Source organism: Strongylocentrotus purpuratus, unplaced genomic scaffold, assembly GCF_000002235.5.
Source record: "Strongylocentrotus purpuratus isolate Spur 01 unplaced genomic scaffold, Spur_5.0 spur5_scaffold_21, whole genome shotgun sequence".
NCBI lineage: Eukaryota > Metazoa > Echinodermata > Echinoidea > Camarodonta > Strongylocentrotidae > Strongylocentrotus > Strongylocentrotus purpuratus.
Window position 1 is genome coordinate 36,857,257 of NW_022145607.1, and position 25,798 is coordinate 36,883,054.

General features: G+C 37.0%; 1 protein-coding gene across 9 annotated transcripts in view; it reads left to right on the top strand.

The window, feature by feature from the left end:
* Nucleotides 1–25,798, top strand: part of LOC752828 — an 80,891-nt gene continuing 55,093 nt past the window's right edge. For 5 of the 9 annotated variants that reach the window (XM_030994703.1, XM_030994705.1, XM_030994708.1 and 2 more), the window contains exons 1-3: nt 1–158; nt 14,308–14,734; nt 25,413–25,424. In XM_030994703.1, coding sequence (XP_030850563.1) covers nt 14,634–14,734; nt 25,413–25,424 — 113 coding nt within the window. In that variant the 5' untranslated portion in view covers nt 1–158; nt 14,308–14,633. Of the gene's footprint in view, nt 159–10,308; nt 10,529–14,307; nt 14,735–16,482; nt 16,486–25,412; nt 25,425–25,798 lie in introns of those variants that run through there. The other 4 variants (XM_030994706.1, XM_030994713.1, XM_030994704.1 and 1 more) reach the window with 4 other exon arrangements.

Consider the following 25,798-nt stretch of genomic DNA (forward strand, 5'->3'; position numbering starts at 1 on the left):
CGAGTGTACAGTACAGAGCCATCGATATCGCGACGTAGAACTCGTCTGCATTTTTGTATGGCGCCATACCATTCACCGGCGGCCAGCTTGACACAATCTATAATTTTCGATCTCCCAAAAGAAGAATTTTGCAGATATTTGAACTCTCCAGTGCATAAGTAAGTATAACATATATTGATGAGCACTCGAATAATAATTGGAGCAATAAGCAAAACTTGTAGAGCATTATATATTCTATCTTGCCAGTCATGTGAATGTGAGTGACTGTGAGTTTGTGATTATATCAGGCCGATACACTGCATTGTTGACAATCGACAGATCGAAAGGTGGGGTTTGTGTCGCCCGGTCCACTGGGCTGGTGGTGGTGGTAGTAGTGGTAGGCTTGGTACGAAGCTAGCCGCGGCGCCGATATGTCGATGGCATTAACATTACATTGTCATCAACGCATCTCTTCTCGTTGTGGTTTTCGTATTTGTATTGTTATTTTACGACATTTCAACTATAACAATGTTTGTTCAAATTGAGTTTAGCATAAAGCATCTATAGTGTAGCCAACTATAAATACTCTATTTAGATGCAGGTACTCAACTGGAAGAAGAAAATGAAGAAGAAGTACTCTCATGAGTGAATAGAAATAAAAATAGATCCTAAGTTCATGTAATGTTGTGATGTCCATGTAACTCTGATTAAAAAAAAAATAGTGAGCAAAATTTTTGAAGAGAAGCAGCTGAAACTGGACAGGGCTCTGCCGTGGAACCGCTCTACGGCGTACGGCCATCGTATCCTAGCCCATTTCTGGGACAACTGGGACATTGTCATATTATTTGCCCCAAACCTCAAAGAATGACCAAGATACAGTTGATGAATTTGCGGTGTCGAGTGAGAGAAGTCAAGAGTTGGGTGTTTCATTTTGGTTTTGCAAAAATGTTATGTTCTTTATATTGAAATTATAATATAAAAATCTTTCTAAAAAAATTCTTTAAAAAATGAAGTACCAAGTTGATGGATATTTAATTTAATGGTAAACTATTTTCAAGAGAAGTATCTGCTTACCCCTGCCCCAGATTAGTGACTACCCATGATGCAATAGGAATATAAAAGTACATGTATAATTATATTAACATTTCCGAACTAGGCACTAGCCTGATCCTTTTTCACAGCGAATTTTTTTTCTTTTGTTACTTTATCTCTATTTTTGTGGTATTTCTTAGGAATCTAGACTATTTTCCTTCTAATTACTTATGGAAAAAACATAAAAAATGGACCCTCAAAACCTATTTTTTAGGCTAAGGATTTGGAACAAAAGATACCTAGATGAAAATTATATTCAGCCTTCAAAATAGTCATATATTTTCTTTACTGTTTTTGTTTGTTCCTATTTTTGGACTAATTTTCAATGAGTTTATTTTAACAATGGTAGGAGTGCCCTGGTGTACTCACTTAAATTCATTGTTTATATAATAAAGTATTACTAGAGAAATTCAACCAGCGGAATATGAAGACCAGATAAAGCCATTCAGAAGGTCATTATCAAAGATTATTCTCTTGTATTTTTGTTGTTGTATTTTGTTGTAATTTATTTTGCTACATGTGATCATTTTTCATATGAATGAGAGCCAAGAAGAATCAATTTCAAAATGGCAATGTTTACATGTCCATATTATTCCACCTTCCCTGTTAAAGGGCAGATACCTGGTGCCCTCCCCTCCCCCCCCCCTAAAAAAAATAGGAACAACTACAATTTCTGTCTAACCCCAACAATTGTAAAATGATATTTAACACAGAGCATTATTCTTTAGTTTGTATCATGAATGCTAACAATGCGTCATTGATTCATATTGGAGAGTGTGTGCAGGTATGGTACCCATACAGTATGTACAATACATGTATGTTAATTAAGCTGTTTCAGCTCTGTACGAATATAAGGATGGGTTGTCAATTTAATAGAGACAGTCAGCACAGCATGCAGGCCAATTTAATGATTCTTGCATGGCTGGTTTGGGACAATATTTGATGCGGTAGACTGCCACCCGTTCATTTCAAATCTCTGTCACCACTTTCCAAGGCTTGTGATAAAGCCTGATTATGTGTGATAACAGATACTGTATTTCATTGTACATTCAATTAAAAAAAAGAGGCTCTCAATGCTATTAGTCTTTGATACGAAAATTGATTCTGACCACCTTGCAATGAGTAGTAAAATTTATGTGGTATTGCTTGGGAATTTTGACAATCCCCATCAAAATGCTTTGTCTGTGTTTTGTATTGTTTTTAAATTTTCCCTCTCAATTGGCGTGTTGATATTTTCTGGTCATCTTGCTGGCAGATCTTGTAATTAAGACACCCCCCGGCCGTCCAATATAACAGGTCTAGTGGTGCGGCTGGTGCCCCGCGTGTATGGAGAGGTTCACCTGTTCAAAGCTTTGGAATAATGTTCCAAATGCCATAAGATAAGCCTGATCGAAGATTGATTGAAGACCCTTTATTGAAGACCCCTTTTGTCAGAAGCTTTTAAATACTGGTAGGTTAGTCATGTGTCACCAATGTAGCATTCTCAGGAGTTTTTCACTAGAGCGCAGTAAAATTTGTACAAGTTATGTACATTGTGAGAAGTAGCAGCACTTCATGAATAGATTTTATTATTATTATTATTATTATTGTTATTATTATTTTTATCAATATTATCATCATCATCACATTGTTTTTGTTGTTATTATTTATTATCACTAGTAGTAGTAGTAGTATCACCAGGAGGTTGAATAATCTTAAAACAAAATTACGTAACATGTAATCATGTTAAAAACTCAAGCACAGCAAACAAAATATCAAACTCACACACACAAACACACACCCACACATGTTAACACATTTACAGTGTATTTCATAACCTTTCTTTGATAAATTTGTTTTGTGAATACACGTCAGGTTACCAGTGAAAACACTGTAACTATAGGCTGGACTATATATATGACAGGTGGTTCACACAGTAGGATAGAAGGTCACTGTTGCATTCATTAAACCTCAGTCACACCGACGGGTCTGTCTACTCCGGACCGACACAGAAGGCCCATTTACACTTTCCCAAACACCATTTTGAAAACTTCATTTTTTTGGACAACATTCACACTACTGGAAAAACCCATTAAAAAAAAAAACGTTGAAGTTTGCTCATACCAATTTTTTTGAGAGTTGTGTGCATGTGCCACTTGTCGGTACCCTGCATGCATTAGCACGGAAGGAAAGCGGGGAGAGTCACATGACCAAAAATCGTCATCTTACCAAAGTTTGCATTTACATCGCAAAAATCAGTGAAACTTCTCCCGCAGGCGTTTAATGAAAACCCTCTCCAGAGGTGGATTTTGTTTCTATTCTATTTTTTTCATTGTGTTTGCCGGTAGTTGCTGCAACTAATGGCAAAGTTGGCAAACACAACAATGCATGCCGAAGTTTCACTGATTTTAAGGTCCCTGATGCTTCCGTGCTAACACAAGAAGGGTACCTAGGAGTGTCGCACAAGCACTACTTACCCACGAAATTGGTATGAGCCAACTTCAACGTTTTTAATGGGTTTTAAACACCGGAATAAGAGAAAAATTGATGATTTTATTGTTTGCAGTGTGAATGCAGCTATTGAGAGACTGGCAGAGTGACAGACCTTTACTCAAAGCTTTAAGAATTGTGGTAATTAAAGTGTCAAATTAGAGTCTGTTGCTTGCCGACTGGTTTGGCAGTGTAACTGAGGCATGAGGATGGGAGGTACCCTCCTTAGGTAAGATAGATTCAGAGCAATTCTCAGCAATGAATTGACGTCATATCACATGTGGATCTCTTGCTTCCTACATACACCTGTACATGTAGGTACTGGTGTATTGAATTTCTAATTTGTATTGCTGAACCTGTGGTACATGTACACTGTATATGCTGGTAGTGCGTGTTTATTGAATTGGTTGTATTACAAGGGAAGCCTAAATATAGTGACCCTGTAATTCTCATAAAATTAGATAAGGTACTACATGTATATTGTCAGATTGATTAGACTGTAATGAAAGAGTAAGTTTTTTTTAAATAGTTTCTTTTATAATAATATTTATACTGAATATATACTGAATGATTTAGGGTGCAGGGGGTATAAATTGTGTCAATACATTAAAAAGGTTTACAATTTGGTTTTGGAATTTGTTGGTAATGGAGAGACAATATATTGTACTTTTATGCAATGTAAATTCAAAGCAAGTAGGGGCTCCATGTTGAAGAGATTTATTTTGAACAAAGTTCTGACTTGCTGAAAGAATTAATCTCAATTGTGCCCTTTCCTTAACTCAGCGGCTGGCTGAGTCGTTGCAAAATTTTCGGCGCGATTTTCAAATACCCCCCCCCCTTGAAAAAATCACTGCCGTTGAGCAAAACAAAAATTTGCATATGACCTCCTTCGAAGCAGTTACCCAAAGTTGACAGCCCTGTGTCAGTCTTAACGGCTCTGAGTTATAATGGGCTTACTTCGAATCATACATGTAAGGTCCCTTCATCTGGTCGGGTGGTCGCATTACACAACATTTTGTGAAAAAAAAATAAGAAGATCATGCGACCTCTTGTTGATTTGCCATAGGGTTTTCACAAAGTGTCATGTAATTTGGACCAGACTATTTGTAAATGAGAGGGGTTTATTTCACAAACATAACCCCCCCCCCCCCACACTTTGTTAGTAAAGGGTCATGTTTTCACAAATGGTTGGGTGACGCAACCACCCAACTGATGACCCAATGATTCAAATTACCGGTAGTATTGGTAAGCCAATATATTTGACTAGACAGAGACCCCCTCAATTGGTCCCGCAAGGTGTTATGACTTACATGTATAGAGAAGGTTGAGTTCTGGGAAGAGGTGAAAAATAATTTGTGAGCGTTATCATTCTTATTATGCAAGTGTGGGAAGAACATCAGATAAGACATGTTCTTTGAAAAGCATGGCTCTTCAAATGCCTTCATATTCTAAATATGCAGAGACGCCAAGTTCAAAGATCGGCAATGCGTGAAATTTTCAAATCTAGCGCACGCATCGTGCGCAAGAGCATTTTCAGACCCTCGAAATGCGTGATGTCACGCCTAATGCGTGATACTTGGTGGCTCCGAATATGTCATGTAACATCGTAAAACTCGGGGGTAGGATTTTTACGCCACGTGTTCGTGTAGTCCCAAATACATCTTGTCATTTTGATGATTCCAGAACCTTGCAATACACACAATTTCTTATATGCTAGATGATCAACCTTTTCTGGTCGATTCCACACCGTTTCTTTCACAATGCAATCGCATGACCAGAACTCAACTTCATCTTTGATAATAGAATTCCAATGCTCACAAGTGATACAATCTCATTCTGGATGTGACTCACTGATAATGATGTTGACATTTGATATTATACTGGGAATATGTTATTACCAGTCGGATGCATCCATAGTGCTTTGGGATAGTGAGGTTCACATGACAGCCTGTTAACTTAAAGATAAACTTGAGTTCTGGTAAAAAAAAGAAAATGAATTCTCACAGAATCTAACGAAACTTACACTGAATGCTCAAGATTACAATTAAATGTCATGTGCCAAACAATTTTGGAAGAAAATGTATACTGGCTGAGTAATGAGCATAGAAAGATAAGGAAATCAGGGTAGTACTAGCCCCGACACATGTGTGTTGTCCCATATACATCTATCTGTGTAAGTGATTGTTACTAATTACCAAGACTCTGCCAAATTTATGATGATTTTGATGACTCTAGAACCTTGCATTACACACCATTACTTACATGCTATATGATCAACTTTTCTGATCCATTCCACACCATTTCTTTCACAATGCAATTGCATTACCAGTACTCAAGTTTATCTTTAAAGATGGACATGATTTTAAGTTTCAAAGTTGTCTTGTACTAGTAGTAGGGACCATGCGGAATTGCGAATGCACTCGTTTGCAGATTATGTTTGAGTTCTGGTAATGATAAAAAATAAATTATCACAGAATCCAACAAAACTCACACTGAATGTTCAAGATTACAAAAACGAAAATGTATAGGCCTTTAGAGTGGTGAATAATGTCCAAATGTTGAAGGCCAATTGAATATGTTAAGTATTGGCTGGGATATGACCATCTGAATAAAAAGATTTCCTATCGGAACTCAGTGTTATTTTGCTCTGGTTTATAACATTAGGAGCCAGAGAAAAATAACACTGAGCTCCTATAGGAAATCCTTTTATTCAGATGGTCATATACTCATATTTGGACATTAATTTTGATGCTCTTTCGGAAAATGAAAAAAGCACAGCTTAGGTACTCTATAAGACCCTGCATGGTCACTGACAGGTGGTTTATCTCAGCAAATAAGCTCTCAATTAACATAAGAAAAAGGGGATCATGGGGGGCCAACGGTCACAGCTTAGGCATTTTTTGCTACAAATGTACCGGTATATAGAGGGCGCAATTAGTAGCTATAAGTAGTGCAGTGGGACTTTATGTTTACCAGTTATGGTTTGCGATTGCATTGTGAAAGAAACGTTGTGGAATCGATCATAAAAGGTTGAGCATCTAGCATCTAGCATCTGCAAGGTTCTGGAATCATCAAAATGATAAGAAATTTGGTCCATTCTTTGTAAAGTTACAAGCACTATACACAGAAAGATGTATATGGGACTACCCTATATCTCTCACAGACCATGAGAGAAACAAATTTACCACATATATGAATTAGTAGGCGGTTTCCCGGCAAATTTGTTATCATCATGTATTAGTCAAAACATATTCTTTCACATGATTGGTAATGAGAGCTTCCATTTCATTTTTTGAAATTGGGGCGTTTCCAAAACTGGCCTTTACCTTTAAAGAGAAATAAACTCTCTTGTGTAATGATTTTGTTCTCTCTCTTCTCTCTTTTGACTTGAAGTGTTTATTGTGAGCCCACATGTCTAGCCCATGTCAGCAGGTGCTTGTATACTTGCACTTGATTGTCACAGTATTAATCACCATCCACATTCTCACCCCATATGTTTCTAATACCTTTTTCTAACTGCACTCTATCGGAGTCACACCGATGAAAATACCGATTGAATTTTCCTTATGTAAACAAAGGTGAAACCGCAGTTTTCCCCCTGTCGTTTTCTAACTGCCGGTGAAATTCACTCGCTGTGGCGAGCCCTTGCCGGAAGTGAAGAATTATTGCGTAATTATTAAGGCCGCGCTCCATCTAGCTAGCATGCAGCATGTTCAACCATAAGTCAACAAACACAGCTGGTTACGATAAAGCGTGCGTATACTGCGATCTTTGACCATTTTAATCGCTGTTTTAATCGCCTTTTTCTCCCGAACGTTTTCTAACTGCACGTTTCATCGGTGTCACTCCGATAGAATGAGAATTTCTCCTGCTCTTGAGCAGGAGAATTTAATCGCCTATTTCTCTTCTTTTCATCGGCTATTTAATCGCCTTTTTCTCCTCTGTTGATTTCTAACTGCTACTTTCATCGGATGCGTCCGGATGCATCCGATGAAAATCGGTGCAGTTAGAAAAGGGTATAAGGGCGCGTTCATGCTTGATTTTGACGGCCAGAATCAGGCATCTGTTACGCGTTTAGTTTAAAACACGATTGCGTTCATGCTCACTTTTGTAGAATCACCGAAAAACGGCGATCACGATCGCTGATCGTAAACTTACAAAAAGATGCGTTTACAATTTGTAAACGCGTTTAAATGGGGTCAACGCACTGACCTCTAGTGGGTCTACGTAGCATGCGCACACAGGTTTGCGAATCCAGCTGAAGGCCACCCAAGGAGAATTGCCTGGAGAAGTGAGCATGAACAGTGCACCGTGGAACTGCGATTACGATGAGCGTTTACGATGAGCGTTACAAATCGCTCATTCTGCCTTCAAAATCAAGCATGAACGCGCCCTAAGTTGGTATTGATGGCAAGCACATTCATTTTCTTTTCTGTTTTTTGTTCAGTGTACACGTATCATGATTCGGACTAAACTGTATCATGTTATATGTACATTATGTACATGTAGGTGTTTTAAAAAAAAATTTAAAAATAATGTCAGGGTTTTTCAAACTGATATTTGTTTATTGTTAAGTTGAAGTCTTGGAATGTTTGAAATATTCTTTTTTGATTAAAGCTCCCCCTATTAATGGCACTTTTAGTAGATAGTAATAGTGACTAAGTAGGGTGTGGTGTTTAAACAATAATAAAGGATCTCTTATACATTAGGTTATTGCACTCATGTCTGTCAAATTATATACTTTTGACTGAGCATTACGCTGATTACAGCTCTAACTGCCTAACTGCTTTCTCAATCTTTTTCCCGTTCATTGTACAGCACATGAACAATGCTTTATATCAGCTTAAACCAAGGTAGATTTAAACAAAAGAGATTATAAAAGGGCAAGGATAAAGACTTGTTCAGTTTGAGAGCCCGGCTGATCCAATTTTTGTTTGAACTACTTAGGAAAATATGTCATTAAGCCCATTTAACAGATCCCAAACACCATTTTGAAAAAAAATTGTTGATATTTGGACTACCATTTACACTACGGCCGGACAAAAACCCATTAAAAAATGTCAGAGTTTGCTCATATCAATTCTTTGGTGAGTAGTGCGTGTGCACCACTCGTCAGTGCCCTGCATGCATTATTGCGTTAGCTCAAAGGCGACGAGAGAGTCACGTGAGCAAAAATCACTATCTTACCGGAGTTTACATAAATTTACACTGCAAAAATCAGTGAAACTTCGGCAGGCGTGCATTAGAGAAAGTCACACTCCAGTGGTTGATTTTGTTGTTGTTTGCCGGTATTTGCTAAACAACTAGCGGCGAAAAACACTGGAATATATGTGAGAAAAATCTATGATTTTATGTTTACATTCTAAATGCAGCTACATGTAATAGGGACTTTTCGATTTGCACGTCCACTAGTGGACTGCGACGTATGCGGTCACTTTTGAAGCAGTGCGCATGGGCTTCGACGAGCTCATCGTTAGTAGCAGAATTCTCGAACGCGTTCGCCCTTGTTTTGCCGTCGTTCGCAAACTGTGACGATACATGTTCATAGGCAATCTTTTGTAGGCACGAAACATCACATTGAAGTCACAAAATGGACCCATTAATTGACCTAATTCTAGAACCAGAGAGTGGTGGAAGCATGAACTATCTTAAATTAAAACATTTTCGTGTCTGTAATTTCCCTTAGATCAAAATTGTTGTAGAATAATTCATAAAATGAACACATTTTATTTGTGCATCGCCAATCTGTTGCAGCATAATTTTTGAGATCAGTCCCATGCACCAAATTTGGTGTGTTGAATCTTTAGCTTTTCGATCAAATTTCGCGCTCACTAAGCAGAATAATTCATAAAATGAACACATTTTATTTATGCAACGCTAATCTGTTGCAGCATAATTTTTGAGAACAGTGCCATGCACCGAATTTGGTGTTATATCTTTAGCTATTCGATCAAATTTCGCGCTCACTAAGCGAGCGTCGTAGTTGTTTAAAATCGAAAAGGTAACGAACAACAGTCAGCGTGCCTCGTCAACCCTGCTTAAAAATGACCGCATACGTCGCAGTCCACTTATGAACGTGCGAATCGAAAAGTCCCTACTGTTGCAAATGAGGGGGTGGCCTGGGCTTCTGGAAGGGGGAGAGGGCACAAAAACAAAAATCAAATTTTGGATGACAGGACCTGCATCGATCAGCTTGTGGCAGATTGAAGAGGGGCACAGCCGGTCAGCGCCTACCCTCCCCCCCCCCCTCCCCCTCCCCCTCCTACTTTCTCTCTCGTTATATCGATACTTACGCGTCCAAAAAAGCAAAAAGCACAGGGCTCACAAAATTGTATTATTCTAATAGGTTTTATACAGGGATCAATTACCTCGTTCCTGGGAAAGAGCAATTATTGTTGTAAAGAAATTTGCACATTTTTTTTCTACCACAAACATGCCATGATCGAGCAGCACCTAGATTCTACTTGGTTGCCATTATTTTGGTAATACTCTGCAGAACTCACACATATATATGGAAGATTATAAGTTTTTGTCTGCATATTTTATGCACAAATATTTAACCGTTAGCTGCTTGACTGATGGGAAGGTGGGTGTGTTGTAACTTTACAAATAGTCACGATTGCTCCACAAAGCTCAGTCGTGCGAATCGACCAAACAGTGCCGGGACATACCAGCGACAAAGAAAATAGTTACCCTGGCCCTGTGCATGATAGGTTTATCTACACGGGTATGAAGCTGACTCCATTCAACCGTGAGGCGTAAGGTTTTTCAGGTTTTAACCACTAATGTAAAGCTTATCACAGGAGAGAATTAAGTCGGGAGTGATTATTAAGTTTGTGAGGCTTACATCGTGGACCTACTACTTACATGCAGTTCCACAGGATCCTGGCACCTTTCATCTGTTTTGTTCATTTTTGTTTTACTGCATTGATATCTATCTTTTGATTGGTTGGATGTGTTTTGTGGATTCTCTTCTATTAAGTTACAGGTAACTTTTGAAAGACAATGTTTCTTTTTGCTTACAGGTTGTAGGGTATATAATTTTTGTAGACCTTTTGAAGCTTTTCGTTTTCTGAGGCTCCCTTTTGATTGAGTGTTATAGAGTATAATTATTTATGTAATATGTCTATTTTTCTCTGTTTAACAGTTTGTAAAATATATATTCCATTTTGGATCATTACAATGTCCTTTATTAATGATAGAATGGACATGACTTATGTGCCATTCAATTTGTGCTTGCAGCTGTATAAGAAACCATCCTGTTTAAATCAAAACATATATGTTTTCTTCAGTACTCTTCAATTAATATCAAAGAAATAGTGGAACAACTGGACTGTGAATTTACATGTAAAGTTATATGCATAACATTCAGTTTTCAATTAAACCAATATAATAATGATGAACACATTTTTGACAAGTATTACTAAGTTAATCAAATACTTATAATTTAACAAGAAGAAGGATAATGGACAATTGTAAAGAAATTCCATCTGGAAAATCGTGTCATAGATTTTCCTCCAAAACTAAAAAAGGCTGTTGGCATTATTAGTCCATGAACTCAATTTCTTTGGCATTTTGTTTAAGAGACTGGTAGTTGATAATCATCACGTCTTAATTACTGGTGTTTTATGGGCCTAGTGTACATACAGAGCTGAGGGCATGGGCATAATGAGGTTGCTGTATTCGCTGTTTTATGAGAAACTGGCAGGTACTGCATGGTACCGGTATATGAAATTTTGCTGATTTGAAATCCAGAAATTACAAACTGATCAAGAAATGGATCATAGTAAACCAAATGACTGTCAATTGTGTACACCTTAATATATTTTGACAGTTCGTACATACATGTGTGTAAGTAATTCTATTATAATAATAATAATACATGAGATTTATATAGCGCCATTATCCATTTTAATTAAATGCTCAAGGCGCTATTTCAAAATGATGTCCTGAAGTATTTTGATTTTTTTTTTCTTGAATTATACTTTATAGATGTACATGTACATGCATACCCACAATTATACTCCTTTCTTCCAACTGCATGGGCCAGGAGTGTCGATTTTGACAGACATATATTGCACATTACAAATGTTCACTATCAATATTTTTTTTTTTATACCTTCCTCAAATCTGAAGCACCGGCAAAATTTGTGAACATTTTGTGTACTAGTATGTGCACTAGGAAATGCTCCTACTACATGTAGATAGCCCTTCCTTCAGAAGTTCAGGCACACAACAATCTATACTTGCACAAATTACTGGTAAAAAAAAGAAATGTCATTAAAAAGAAAAAAGAAAAACAGACTTTGCCAAATGTTTAAGGTAGTACACATGTAGTGGAGATACATTGCATGCAAGCAGTGGCGGAGATCCTTACTTAATACCTATTGTTCAGGGGGATATGAATGAATAGATCATCCCCCCCCCCCCTGAATGATAGGTTTTAAGTATTAGGATCTACGCCACTGCATGCAAGGAATAAATTAGTGGCAACATTATTTATTAATAAACTTTAGCGAGAAGTTAAGAACATGTGCTGAAAGGGAATGAATCCTTTTGTTTGAGAATGATTTCGATCTCAATGCACATTGTACAATTAAGCCATAGTACCTTATGACAATCTATCCCAATTTACATACAAACAAAGAGCATCAGTTGTGTGGAGACCTGTTAATGTTTATTGACAAAACAGCTCTATATATATGACTCAGCTGCAGGCAGTGATGAGCTAAAGTTAGCCCTTGATCATTTTAAGGAGGGGTCGAAATGACGTAAAACATATCGTATTTGATCAGTGGTGATAGGGCTACGGAAATTAACAGGTAAACAACCAGATTTTTTTAATACAACTGTGCCCAACAAAGATCCAATGCTTATATTCACTTATTAGCTCTGTGTTATAAGTAACAGAAATGTGAAATGTGTTGGACTTAATTACGTTTTCATAAACACTGCCAAGGTTTAACGCCTTCATATCTGAACAAGTATAATGATGTTTATTTCGTTCAGAGTTTGATAGAGCTATCGATCATTCTGAGGGTGCGTTTATGCTTGATTTTGAAGGTAGAATGAGTGATCTGAAACGCTCATCGTAAACGCTCATCGTAATCGCAATTCCACGGTGTACTGTTTATGCTCACTTCTCTGGCTCCTCCAGGCAAATCTGGCTGGGTGGCCTTGCAGCTGGATTCGCAAACCTGCACTGCGCATGCTACGTAGACCCACTAGAGGTCAGTGCGTTGACCCCATTTAAACGCGTTTACAAATGATTGTGCGTTTATGCTTCCCAGAAGCGCCGATTTTGCAGCATCGACGATCGTAAACGCACCTTTTTGTGAGTTTACGATCGGTGATCGTGATCGCCGTTTTTCAGTGATTCTTCAAAAATGAGAAAGGACGCAACCGTGTTTTGAACTAAACGCATAACAGATGCCTGATTCTGGCCAGAAAAAGCTGAGCATAAACATACCCTGAATCTATCCAATTTGTGATTAATTATCAAAGATCATATTTCGATACCATGTCACCGCAAAAGATAATTTGTGTACAACTAGAATGCATGAAATCTACCTCCAAAATCTTGACCAGCATTCTATAGGTCAGCGGATAAGTATAAAGAAAAAGAACTCATAAAGCTTTATGCACTTTAGTTAGTTCCATGCAGTCACTTGGGTGCCATAATTCCATGCAAGTGCGTATGTGTGTGTCGACTACTCATAAGTCCCTTTGATGTTAATCCAGAGTGTATTGAAATGTACAGTGTTTCTTTACAGAGGTGCTTTTTGAAGTTCATAGTGTAATATTATATAGCCACATAGAGCAACTGTGAATCAAACGCCCAACTATTTTTGGAGATTGATCGCTTTAATTTGGGTCATGGCTATCATCATCATTATTCAAGCCCTGGAAGTTTTTTGTGTGGTTGTAAAACTTGTAATGATCGACTATCAGGTTCTCACAAAGTTAACGAAATTGACACCAATATCTGCCATTAAAGTTTGCTAGGAAATGTACTGGTATTGTCAATTTATGGAGGGGTAATCAGCCAGGAAAAGTTATAGATTATGATCATTTGGGCTGATCAAATTTGTAAATGCAAGTAAGTGGGGTTCAAACCGTTTTATAATACATTAATTATAAGAAGAAGAATAGTAATAGTGGCGTTTACTACAAATGTTTTTAAGCATTTGTACTATTATTAGCCTGGCACTTGCTGAATGTTGATGATTGTATGGGAATTTGCAAGTGTTTAAGTAATTTAGACATTTTTCTTCTCTTACCAATGTATTTTAACTTATAAATGCATTCATGAATTGGCACCAATTTATCTGCAAGAATTAATCGAGGAATACACACCCTCACGCAGTTTACGGTCATCTTCACAATTAAACCTCGTATCTACTTCTGTGTAAACTCTTTCTTATGGTAATCGCTCCTTTCGCAAAGCTTCTGCTGAACTTTGGAACAGATTACCTTTAAATGTAAAAAACTGTCAAACTGTCAACCTATTCAAAACTAGTCTCAAGACACATTTATTCAAAATAGCGTTCAATGATTAATTAACTCTGTTCACTTTGACGTGTATTCCATATGTATTGTAATTTGTATGTTTATTTGCATTTTTAGTTTTGTATAAGATGTAATTGTATATCAGTCTATTTTGTGTGTATAGCGCTTAGAGACTTCGGTGGTAAGCACTTTATAAGTAACGTTTTTATTATTATTTATTATTTATTTTAATCTTTATTTCTCTTTTTGTGTGTACAGGTTCTGAATGATAACTCATCTGGTCGACGAAAACAAGTGAAATCTTATACGAAAGAGCCTGACCAATCTAGCCTGATTGTAATTACTGCGGAGAAACCACTCCAATTTGTTCAAGGTTCTTTAAAAGTGGTTTAAACCAACTGTAAAACTATGCTTTCCACGCCGTAGCAACTTAAACTGCTTCCGTGTCCATGGTACAAGCCCGGGATACTGCATCCAAATTATCTTGACTACGAGAGGAAGGGGTGCGGAGCGGTACCGCGGTAAGGGGGCGATAGACCCCAATTGAAGTTTCTCCTGGTTGTTGACGAGAACAGCAAGGGAAGATGATCAACCTGGAGCATCTGACAGAGCAGGAGAGGAAGATCATCATGGATGTCTTGCAGAGAGATGAGCAGCTCAGACAGTCGGAGCAGGAGAGAGTCAAGTGAGTATTGAGCTAGGAAGGGGTAGGATTGGGAGGGGGAGGGGTAGGGTATTGGGAGAGGGGAAGAGTAGGGCATTGGGAGAGGGATAGGGAGAGGGAGGAAAGGGAAGAGAAGTGCAACTTTAGGTGGTTGGGAGGGGTAGGATAGTGACGGGGAGGGGAGAAAGGAGAAGTATGAGGTTGGGAGGAGTTTGATAGGAAGGGGGAGGGATGGCGGTTGGTAGTGAGGGGTAGGAGAGGGGTAGTGGAATAGAAGTTGCTGGGGATAAATAAGATGAGGAGGGGAGGGATAAGATCTTAGGAGAGAAGGGGAAAGAGGGGTAATGATACAAACCCTTGTATACTAATCAACAACCTGAAACAATTCTGAAAACTTGTCTCTCCTATTACTAGTATTAGAGATAAACTTTTATTGAAGATTGCTCCACACGGTCTACTAGTAGTAGTACACTCTACATGTTATGGTTGATTAATTTATTCAATTGGAACAAGCGTTTCATTAAAGATACCTTTTGAATCGATGTGCTATCCATGCACCCCTATATCCATGGTTAATCAAGGAAGAGAAGAGACACACATCATACACCTTGACTCTATGAAAGGACAAGGTTTTATCTTCTCTTTTGTGATTACCAAACTAGGCACAGAAAGCAAAATTGATTTTATTTTACAGGCTAAGCATAGCCATTGTATATTGTTTGGGTGCCTTATTGAATCGACTACCCCTCATCTTGTGGTTGGCATTCCAATCATTGTGTCTGGACTCTGGAATGGTATCAAGTTTTGATAAAATGTATTAGCCCCCCCCCCCTTTATCGATCATTTGATCCCAGCTTATCTACATCCATAGTGAGTAGGCCTTACAGTGACAGTCCTGCTTCCGTGGTTATATACTGTATAGCTTTCTTGGTTAAGTCTGAAATTTAAATGTAGACTTCAAAACCTGTGATTTATTCAATAAACTTGATTCCAAGCTTAAAGTAATGACTATATTTTTAAAACGTCTGTTTGGAGCCAGAAGGGCTTTAATATGAGAACACACCCTTTTGCCTCCACACAGACGAAATTGTCTCGGAGCAACAAAAAAATCCTTGTGTAATTATTCATTTCAAGTATTAGTTAGGTTGATACATTTTATATGTTATCTATTAATGTACATGGAGACTTTTAGAAGAGATGGATATTCATTTTTAAAAATTGTTTTGAGTTTATATCACATAATGTACTACCTAATGCTATGGTCACAAACCCCAAAAGTAGCCTGCTCGGCGGCCGAGCGGCGAGTTTTTAACCAATTCTGCCCGGCGGCTGCCCGGCCACCGAGCGGCGGCCGCCCAGGTACCGCTCGTTTTTAGGGCATCGCTCGGTCGCCGCTGAAGTTTTAGCGCGGAGTTAAAATTTGGGCGGCGCCTGCTCACTTTTCACTCACCGCCCAAAATACGCTCGGTGCCTGGGCGGTCGCCGCTCGGGCACCGACCTAATCGCTGGGCGATGCCTAATTCCAGCAGCGACCGAGCAGGCTACTGATCGGTCGGTCGCTGTTCTGATTTGTGACCATAGCTTAACCGAGAGCTGTACAATAAGCATGTTTACATGCGTGTGCACTCCTTTACCAGCTTGTATTACTGCTATGATCTTTGCATTGAATTCCAAACCTACTTATTATTCATCTCATTTCATTGTCATTAATAATACCTAATCACCTGTCATGTTTTTCCCTCCCTCTTGTCTTGTGTTTTTTACAACAGCGAGTAAGATATCAACTTTTTTTTAATCACACTTGCATAGATTTAGAATTCTCAAGAATAAAGGCCACTTGGCAGGCAGGCAGGGTAGTGTGGATCGAAACACTTTGTAGCTTACAATAAGAAAGCATGTTAGATCAAATGCATGTTTAAGACTTCTGTCACGAGTAGACCAAACTGCCAAAAGTCAAGAAAAGAAATTGTGAATGATATTTTGAGCAATGGCATTGACAGAGTTAACACCTTTTTTTATTGCAATAAAAGCCTAACTAAGGCCTCAAAAATTTAACCCACATGTATTTTTGGACTGAAGCAGTGCCTCCAATTTTTTCCTCACTTGACATGCATGCTTTCAGAATATGAGCTTTTGCATGCCTCACATGTTTCTTCTCTCTCTCTCTCTCTCTCTCTCTCACTTTCTTTCTTTTTTTGTTGTTAAATTTATTTATTTAGATTTGATCTTTGCCTGGTTGTGTTACTTCATGTTGAGTGGCTCTACACATGATCATTAACAGAGTAAAGAAAACTAGCACCTATTGCGCATACTTTTAAGAACATTTTCCAGAAAATATGACCCTCCCTTACATAACAAAATGGGTCTAAAATGTGTCCTTTGTTTTTGGCTTAGCATGTCTACATGCACAAAAAAAGCACAGGTCTTTTTCCAAAATTTGGTTCATTCAATCCTTCATAAATCATTGCAGCTTGCAAACATGATTAAAATATAACCTCTTTTTCTTTAAATTTTATGCATAACAAAATTAACTTCCCTTTCTGTCCAATGTACGACCATTTATTGTTTGTGAATATCCCCAATAATTACAACATTTTCTATCATGCGTACACAAAGTCAACATGAAGTAATCTCATCTGAGGACCGTTTCTCAAAACCGTCATAACTCTAGCTTCTTCGGCCTTTCTGTTGAAACATGTAATGTGGATTTAACATGTATTTCTATTTGGGATGTCCACAAACTGAGACATATACTTGTATGGTGGGTGCGAGAAACTGGCTCCGGGAATCTTTGGCTTATACATTGTAGCTGTAAACTTTATGAAGGAACCAGTTGAAAACTCATGGTCTTGAAGAAGCCAGATCACACTCACGCCCGCATGTACATGTACATGTAGATAGAAGGGAAAGATGTTTTTACTGAAAGAGATACTCGACCTACTCGAAGACGCTAGTCTAGTAGAAAGAGAGAAAAACAAGTGCTATTAAAAAATTCCATTACATGTAGTTACATATGTATGAAGAAAGTTTACAAAAAAACTTGTAGCTCTGCTTTTTCCGAGAACAAGACATTTGTCAGTGGCTTAACTATTCTTTTCTATCCAATCAGACTGGATTCTGCCTTGAAACTTGCAGATTTACTCATTCCTTCTTAATTGGTATGATCTAGATTCAGGGCCCTTGGGGGGGGGGGGGATGCTTTGGGCTTATTCAAATCATGTACCATGTTAACTTATTTGGTTATTGTAGAAGTGGCGACACATTGTAAGTAAACAAAAAAAAAAGACTACATTGCATGATGCACTTAGCACTAGACCAGTATCTGGCTGGTTTTATTTCAACAAGCTCTCCTACTTCGTGATCTCTACCCTACCTGCTTCAAGCTGAAGATAGTGTAATCAAGAGAAAAATTACGCCCTGCCAACATTCGAAAGAATTCAGGATGCTTTTGATTGCAGTAATGGGGGAGATTGCAATTCTGGAGATTAAAATTAAATCAGACAGATTCTGGACTAGCTTTGCCCTTGCATTTTGAATCTGTAGGGTTAATATTTTAAAACAAACGCAGTAAAATATGTTGTAGATCCTCCTCATTCTTTTTTTTCACTCTTAATTTCAAAGAAAGAAGAAACTTTATTTTAAACACACCTGATTTACAAGTACATGTAGCACCTTTCATCATTTTTAGCACATGGCAAGGTATATTAGTGAATTATTCTCTTATTTCGGTGTTTTCCTATTTCCTGTTTCCATCATACTTTTTGTTTGTTTGTTTGTTTTTGTTTACTGTGGGACTATAGCGACATTGTTACAGATTGATTCATTCTAGTATTATTCATTATAAATGTGTATGCACATGCACATGAAGGGTTGCAAAACATGCAATAAATAAATAAATGGGAAAATGAAGAAAAAGAAGATCAACATAGTTTCAAATAAATGGTTGAATCATCGATTAACATACTCAGTTCAATCAGTATTGAAATGATTTATTTTGTATCAATAAATGAATGATTAAGAATATGATTTTTATCAGGCCTATGTGTTATGTCAGTCATATAGGGTATACATGTAAATCTTCTGTTAGATTTACACAAAATTCTCCCAGTTGCAATACCCCCCCCCCTATTATTTATAAGGTACCGTACTTAATTCAGGGTAAGGTCTTGTAGTATTGTAGCGCTTCAAATCCCTTTCTGAATGTACTCAAATGTATTGTATACTGTGGAGAAAAGGTTATTCTTTATTCCGAGAAACAGCTAGGGGTACATTGCTTGAAATAAAGTAGACACGTTACCACAAAGTCACACGTCACACCAAAGTCTATGGGATAATACATGTACATGCAGTCACGTGTGACACAGTGTGAGTGTCTACTTTAGTCCAAGCTATTCTCTCCATTTTTCCTTTAGAACATTATAGTCTGTTTAGTACCAGGAGGGCATTTACTTAAATAACAATGAGTTAATGCTCTCCCGGGATTACCGGTAGTAGAATACAGACTATTATGGTATGTCACTTCTCTCACACATTAGCTGTTGGCCTAAACTTGGTAGTGTAGTGCATGGTGTATTATTTTGTTTTGTTTTTAATTTGGCATGAAAGGATTAGGTTGATTTTGGTTTATGCAATTTTTTCAGACCACTGCCTGGACTATTTCTGTTTCGCACACCCAATCTGCTGAGCAAATAATTATCACACCCTCAATGCTAAAATTGGAGACGGCCCTTTTCATGCACTCTTTTTTTTATGGGTTATTTGCGGGAATCGTACGATTTGTGGAGACATCGCCCTCCGTGTTGGATGCATTAAAGGCAGTGGGGAAAAAGATGTTCGAAGAAAAACATATTAAAAAACAAACAGAATCTAGACTATGAAAACCCCTGCAAATAGAAGAAAAATAACCAATCTATCAGCTGTTTGACAGTAAGAGTGACAGAAGCTATAAATGTAAATTCACATTTTTTTTATTCAACAAAGAGTTATAGAGCTCCATGTAGACATTTAACAAAATTAGACAACCTGCTAAATGCTTGTATTCTGTTACAATCTCAGTTTTTAAGAAAAGTACAATATAATCTTTAATATGGCCGTGTTATGGAAGAACATATATAGTAGAGATTTTTTTTTATTCAAGTGATTTTAAAAAAATTCTTTAATAGTGTATTTCTATTGATACTTCATCTGAATTTATTTAATGTATCCTTGAATGAAACTTGATCGACACAATGTGAGGGAAGAATTTTGTTATCAAAAACACAAAATGAAACAAAGAAAAATACATGTATAGGGTATTGAATAACAATTTGTAGAATCAAAGACGTGCTTTTACAAAGGTTGCGAAAGGCAAATATATCAGCAATTCAGACCTTCATAATTTATCCTTTCATTTGTATATCCAGGTTATGACAATAATCACTCATGGAAGAGAATGCAAATATCAAAGTCCATCCTTTTTTTCCAAAAGCTCATGAAGTCAAATTTAAGCATTTAATGTAATCATTTTGTACAGGTGGAATGTTTGAGAGCAAACACTACACTTCAAAAAGACAAACATGATTCTATTTGTTTAGGGGATGGATCGCATTCTTTAGCTAGAGATTATTGAAAGGTAACCTTCAGTTCCGTTGATCTTAGAAAATGAAATTCTTTATGTAATCCGACAAAACTATTGCCATTTTCAGACTATAAGAATTAAACTTCCTTATGCTCTTTTCACACTGGTTTTGCTTAACCCCGGACTATTTTTTTTTGGCTTTTCACACATGCTGTTTTTAGTCCCGTACTAGCACCTATTCCGGAATAAGAAAATTCCCGCTGTTCTCACTGCAATTCGTTAGCCCCGGATATCGTGAATGTTATGATAGGACAGTGGGCTCCTTACTTCGCATCTGGCCAGCTGCGATACGCTCCATTGCGTAGTACCGGACTATTTTTTGTTTCTGTTCTCATTCATTTGCTAAGCACCGCAATTGCGGGGTTAGCAGGAGTTAGCACCACAATTGCGGGGTTAGCCCTGCTATTTTGTAGGGTGAGTTAACCCCACACTATAGGTGGGGCTAGCCCACTTTGGTAAATACGAGTCTGAACAGAAAGTGGAATAGGCTTAACCCCAGACTATAGGTGGGGCTAAGACCCCCCCCCCCCCCCCCCCCTTAACCCCACCTATAGTACGGGGTTAAGCAAAATTTTGCCAGTGTGAAAACAGTATTAGTCTGAATGACGCATTGTGTCAAACGAAAAGTCAATAAAGAATCAGCACTCACTCTAGTCTGAATGTTCTATTTTACAAAATTCATATAACTGGGCGGGGCTTATCTTGAATGCACACTGATGATTGGCCAGCTGTAATGTCATGTGACCTCTTCAAAATGAGTTCCTTTAATATGACATTCTTTAGTCTGTAGGCTCCTTTCGCTGTATAATGTTTTTCTTATACAGCGTTTCTTTATACGAGTTTGGTATAAAAATCCCAGAGTCTAAACAGAGTCTTTATATGTGTAACAATCTAGAGGGGGAAAATTGTATCTGCCAATACAAGGAGTTTGATGTAAACTGTATGAATGGGTTTATTACTATTATACCCCATTCACAGTGGTTTTGAAATTTGTAGCGGCGTTGTAGCGGAGCGGCGACACCGCCATAACACCGCTACAAATGCATTCACAGTAGAAAAGTTATCCCGCTGCAGCAGCGGGATAAATATCATGTACCCATTCACGCTGCAGCGGGTGATTTTTATTACCTCCGTAACAAACACGTGTATGCATGGCTCATGACCCGCGAGTGACCCCGATATGACCGGAAATACTTCAGCGCGGGGTTTTCGATTGCTTGAAATTGCGCGCGCTAGCTGTACTTTATTAAAAAACTAGCATTTTTATTGCTTCCAGTCAGAATATTTTAATTTTTTGAAGTGTGAAATATTTTTATTTGGATAATTATAATATCTACATAATAATAAAATCAATTTGAATCCACTGGTTACTTTATTTCTATTTCACTTTATGTTCCCCATTGCTGGAGAAAAGAGGTCAGTGATAGGTAAGTAAACAAATCACACGTGTTTGTCGCGGTGTTATAGCGGAGAGCCTTCACACTGAGTAAACACCGCGACAGCAGCGGGACTGTCCCGCTGCTGTAGCTAGGCGAACCTAGCGATAGTTTGTCGCGGCGTTATCGCGAGGCGGTGTTATCCCGCGATAGTTTATAACGGGTCCGAGCCTTCACACTGAAGACAACACCGCGACAGCAGCGGGACAGTCCCGCTGCTGTCGCGGTGTTTGAGGCCACTGTGAATGGGGTATTAGTAAGTAAAGAAAGATGATTTCATCTGATTGGAGTCGGAAGGGTATTAACTCATAGATACATGTACTTAATCAGAGAGTTAAGGCCTTTTAGGCTCCAAAAAGACAACGTAGTGTAGGTGTATTAGAAAGGCCATCCCATTCAACCAAATTAAGATCCATTTAAATTCATTATTTTTATGATTAAAATTGGCCTGCCATATTAAAGACGATGAGTTGCTCTACATACATGAAGGTGAAGTGTGAAGCTTATTCCTGAATCGATATTTACAATCCAAAATAAATACTGTTATGTAATTCATTATTTTGCTGGTACACGTTAATGTCAAGGAAATTCTTTGTGTGTTAAGAATGCGTGACAAAAATGAATTTTATCACAAGCAGTCAAGGTCTTTGCGGTCGTATACCATCGACATATTCATTAAATCGTCCCTATTTTCACGAAGTGACGGTAGTGAGGAAAATCGTCATGCAAAGTGAATGCAATTTTTTTTCACTACCGTCACTTCGTGAAAACAGCAACAAAATGTGTTCTAAAACGCAACTAAAATCCATACATATCTTCTTTTCAAGTTTCTCTGATGTTTGTTGCAAGTAAATATTCTTCAAGGATTGTGTTTTGATCCTCTTTCATGAATATTTCATATCTTGATGCAGTTGTGGACTTTCGTGGCCAAAATTATGGTTACATGTGATCCATAATGATTTTTGAATAAATTCAATAACATTTTCATGTATTTTTCTCCCATTTCTCCACTCCAACATATTCCTATCCACTGTGCAGCATTTTAGATTCCTTCCTCTCTTATTATTATATCATTTTATTTGTTGTCTGTCTCCATTTTGTATTAGCTTTACATCATTATTTTGCCCCTTATTCCTGATACAGATTTCTGTGAATTTTAAGATTTTTGTTGTTGAAAATAAGAACAAACAAACGAAACAACCACAAAATTCAGGAAAAAAGGCTCTCAAAATAAATATGCTTTCCATTACAATGTTTGCCTCAGTACATTTCAAATTTCAAAATTTAGAAATTCAAAACATTAAAAAACACCTATTCGGTTGTAATAGTGAGAAAAGATATAATATATTTACATGTATTAATAGTTTTAATTTCTAAGATGCTCTCTTACCCATACTTTTTTCCAAGGCTTGAGACTTGAGACTTGAATGTCATTTCACTGCATTTGTACATCTGAGCACAGTTTATCCCAGGCATGATACAATAATTATCAACGTTCTCATAATTGCTTTACCGTATTGGTTCTTAAGATTTCACCAAATCATTTTGAAATGATTCGCAATATAATGACTTCATGATACAAGGTAGTCAATTGCTGTGAGATTCGTTAAAAAAAGTCCTTTTAATACAAACAGTTTATTTTTTGTTTGATACTTTGACATAAAAAGAAGCTCTCATGCACATCTAAAAGTTATCTTAGATGTGGTATGCTTGAGGTGGTTTTCAGAATTATCTGTATGGGGCAACTTTACCCTCGCCCCCTCCTCTAAAATTACCCCCCCCCCCCCTCTGCTCCCCTTCTTTAAACCTTTAAACTATATCTCTAGTGCTATTATTTGCTTACTGAAATGCTTGCAAGCATATTTTTCCCCTGAGTTTTTAAATATATCCCATTGCTCCGGAGTAAGCGGGAATAGAAATATGGAGGTATGTTCTGGATGTATGGTGTTTTTTGTTGTTGTAGACTTTAGTGCTTTTTACACATTGTGCCTAATATTACAATCAAATGTTATGGCAAGAATTTAGGCAAAGCTTGGGATGTTGAGGGCTATCAATCAACTTTGTAGACTTTGAATCCATAATTGTGACAAAAAGTTATAAAAAGGGGAAAAAGAAGCATGGCTATAATATGATAATGTAGTGCAGGTATAAATAAAAAGTGAGCCGGGATAAAAACAAAAACAACTGAAATGTGTAGATATGGTTTGCATGTTAGAATTATAATGCTTTTCTCAAACATATCTGGTTATTCATGTAGAGAGTACAGTGCATCAAATAAAAGGGTCAGCTTTGTATGCTCAATAGCATAAATCTTGTCACATATTTGATTGTGTATATATATGATTTATTCCTTTCTTTGAGAAGTATATGTAGATTTTTGTTTTTGCTTTTTTGACAAAATATCAAATGTGTATATAGAGTGTGTATTTTAAAGTGGAATGCATGCTCTTTTTAGTTATACTTTTCTGATTTATTGTGAATTTGTGAACAGTAGGAACAATTATTTAAAACCAATGTACCATTACAAAGGTAATTGGGTAGAAAAAACAATTTGATCAGAAGTCATTGCAAATTTAAAGTAAATTGTAAATGCAAATGCATTGTCATCTTGTTCTATCTAATTTGTTGAATCCAGCTTGATAGGAGCTTGTATCCCAATCAACATGGCATTTCATGAAGTTTTCTTTGTGCATCTTACCAGTGCCCCCTACCAGTGCCCCCCCCCCCCTTTCATCATCTAACATTGACTTAAATAACTGTAGACCTAAACTGTTGCTGAATTCCTTCCATGATAACATCAAGTCCCCTCATTTTGAATCTGTTTGAATAAAAATGAAAGAATGAAGGAAAATACAAAGAACAACAGTAAAAACCTATCTCGCCCCTGAAGAAAATTCTGCTCTGTACATGTACATTTTGGTATCAGAAAATACATTGTACATGACATGTACCGGTAGTCAATTAGTAATGCACTATTGTTAAAATTATTTGGTTAATTGTAACCTTGTCTTCACTTGTAAACATGTAATTCATTTGATTTTTTAAATATATATTTTCTTTGATATTAGTATTGTTTAGTTATCATTGTTAATTTGTTATTTGTGACAATTTGTGTTATTTACATCTGTATCATTTATACATGTCGGTACACTAGAATAGAATAATTGTATGATTCTCTTAGATATTGCCATTTGAGAATTGTTGATTGAGATTTTTATAAAAGTTAATACATATGCTAGGCAATACAATACAAGAAAAGAGGTTCAAGATTTGCTGAAATATATGATATTAGGGTAATCATCAAAAGCAGAAACTATAGACTGCATTTCTTGATTTTAATGTTTTTAAAAAAATCATTTACACCATTTGTAATATTCATATCATTTCTTTGCATTCATCATTATATTTACTCGTTAAAGAGAATTCTCTCTCTTCCCACAAAAGTGCCTCAATTTGTATCTACATTTTCCGCTGTTTCTATAATTTGTTTATTTTCTTAGAGTTCTATATTCTTTCGTGTTTTCCTTTTTCTTTCATGGTTTATTATTTCATGCTTTTACGTCTTTCAGGCTTACTATTATTTCAATTCAATTTTTTTTATTCCTTATTTGATTTATTTCCATCTCACGCTTTTCACATGCACAAGGAGCAACACAAGGTATTTACATGGTTGGGTTTTTTCTCATAACCTTTTCAACTAATTTTTTTCCCCGTACATTCAGTTTTCTGTGTGTGTTTGTCAGGTATCTGTATATATTTTGAGCGTTTGTGCACTTGTAGTGTTTTTAATATTGTTAAATTTGTCACACAGGTTATGCACATATAATGCAACTAGCGTTGATCTATGTTTGATTGATGCTTGGAAAGGTCTACTAGTAAAATAATTATTCCTAAAGATTATGTGTTTACATAATACTATAAAATCAATTAAACATGTATTTTATCATTTGTATACAGTGCTTTTATCTGAATTATCAAATAAGAAAGATTGGTGCTTGCAAATACCTTCTAGCATGTAATTAAAACCCACAG